Source organism: Pinus tabuliformis, chromosome 3_2, assembly GCF_031772625.1.
Source record: "Pinus tabuliformis cultivar Carrire ecotype Pingquan chromosome 3_2, CPIR1, whole genome shotgun sequence".
NCBI classification, from domain to species: Eukaryota; Viridiplantae; Streptophyta; class Pinopsida; order Pinales; family Pinaceae; genus Pinus; species Pinus tabuliformis.
Genome location: NC_142302.1, coordinates 701,527,314 through 701,528,859, shown reverse-complemented (window position 1 = coordinate 701,528,859; position 1,546 = coordinate 701,527,314). Strand labels below are relative to the sequence as shown.

Sequence of the window (1,546 nt, the reverse complement as noted above, 5' to 3'; positions counted from 1 at the left end):
CATGTTTCCGTTTCCTTATGTCAGAAAAACACTCTCAACCAAACATAAACAATTTTAAAAAAATATAACAAATATTTAAATCTGACATAAACACTCTCAACCAAACATAAACAATTTAAAAAAAATATAACAATGTTATATTATTTAAATCATATTTTTAAATTCAAAAACTGATAATTATAGAACGCTGAAACATTTAAAATTATTTTTTTCCTAACTTCTTTCGACCAAATAAGATAACAATTGGCCACTCAAAAGTTGAAGTCTGTCAATTCAGGTAGGTTCTCTCCGTGAAATAAGTAACGCTCCCATTAAAATCACCTAACTCATTACAGAGAAGGTAAGCTTTCCACGGCAACTCTGGAGCATGCTCGTTCGTCGAAATAGACATCTAACATTTATGGCGCTCTAAATATCGCAACTGAGAACCGGTGACATATTCAAGTCTCGCCAATTCGCCCTCATCAATACGCCCACTGAACCCACGATTGCGCTGCCTAGCTGCTCTCAGGCCTCTCAATAAATACTCCCACTGCCATTGTTTTCCCATGGCCAAATCTTTCGCAGAAATTTCTGTAATTGAAAGGATGTCCACTCACGTGGTTAAGTCCGATGCAAAAGCCGGTGCAGAGGTCTATCATGGCGCCGAGATTTGCAAGCAGAAGGCGCTGGAGCTCTTCCGTGAAGTGGGTCTCCCCAGAGGATTGCTCCCTCTGGAGGGAATAGAGGAGTGCGGGTTTGTGAGGGAGACTGGCTTCGTGTGGGTAAAACGCAAGAAGAAATACGAATATCTCTACAAAACAACGGGGAGCCTGTCGTCGTATGCCCCGGAGATCAGCGGGTATGTTGAGAAGGGCAAAATGAAGAAGATCATGGGAGTGAAAGCCAAGGACTTTCACATCTGGTTTGCGGTCAGCGAGATGAGAATTGATGATCCTGCCAGTGGGATGATGTATGTCAAGACTTCTGTAGGGGTGGGTAAAAATGTGCCCATCAAGTCATTCGAGGAGGAGTATGATAAATACATGGTTTAGTTAGAATGTTCATGCTCCATGTTTGTGAACCAGTTTAAGATCTAGTGCAGGCAGGCAGCCATTAAGGCATGATCTGTGACAATAACGCTGGTGGAAACCTTCTGGTTTTCTGAAGATGTTTGTGCTTTTGTTTTCTTTGTAATCTCTTCAGCCTTCTCTCATAAATTTGAAATAAGCACTAGCGAATTTACAGTGGCAGAAAATTTGAGGTCTCACGAGAACAAAATGTGTCATTGTTTTGCTAGAGTGAGTGTTTATGTACTTAATGGTGTGCATGGAAAATTTTGATTAAGTTGGATGTGAATTTTAATAGATGTAGATTAAAATGAAAAACTTAACTTTTAAGTTATACATGAAGGAGGTAGGGTAATTTAGTTAATTCATTTTGAATATAGGACTATCTCCTTGAGGATTAAGTTTAATAAGAGTCTTTTAAAGCACCTTTTATTTTTTAAATTATTAAATTATAAAGATATTAAGGAATTTCCTTATGTATGAAGGCATTTTCATTG

The 1,546-nt window shown here is 38.4% G+C and overlaps 1 protein-coding gene across 1 annotated transcript; it reads left to right on the top strand.

Annotated features, from left to right (window-relative positions):
* Positions 1-527: 527 nt before the first annotated feature.
* LOC149182557 (uncharacterized) lies at positions 528-1,278 on the top strand. Its single transcript, XM_089418603.1, has one exon. The coding sequence runs from the start codon at positions 549-551 to the stop codon at positions 1,032-1,034; it is 486 nt and encodes a 161-aa protein (XP_089274729.1). The 5' UTR covers positions 528-548; the 3' UTR covers positions 1,035-1,278.
* The last annotated feature ends 268 nt before the right edge of the window (positions 1,279-1,546 follow it).

Excerpts from the sequence above, each read along its gene's own strand:
- LOC149182557 (XM_089418603.1), top strand. The coding sequence starts at position 549 with ATGGCCAAATCTTTCGCAGAAATTTCTGTAATTGAAAGGATGTCCACT.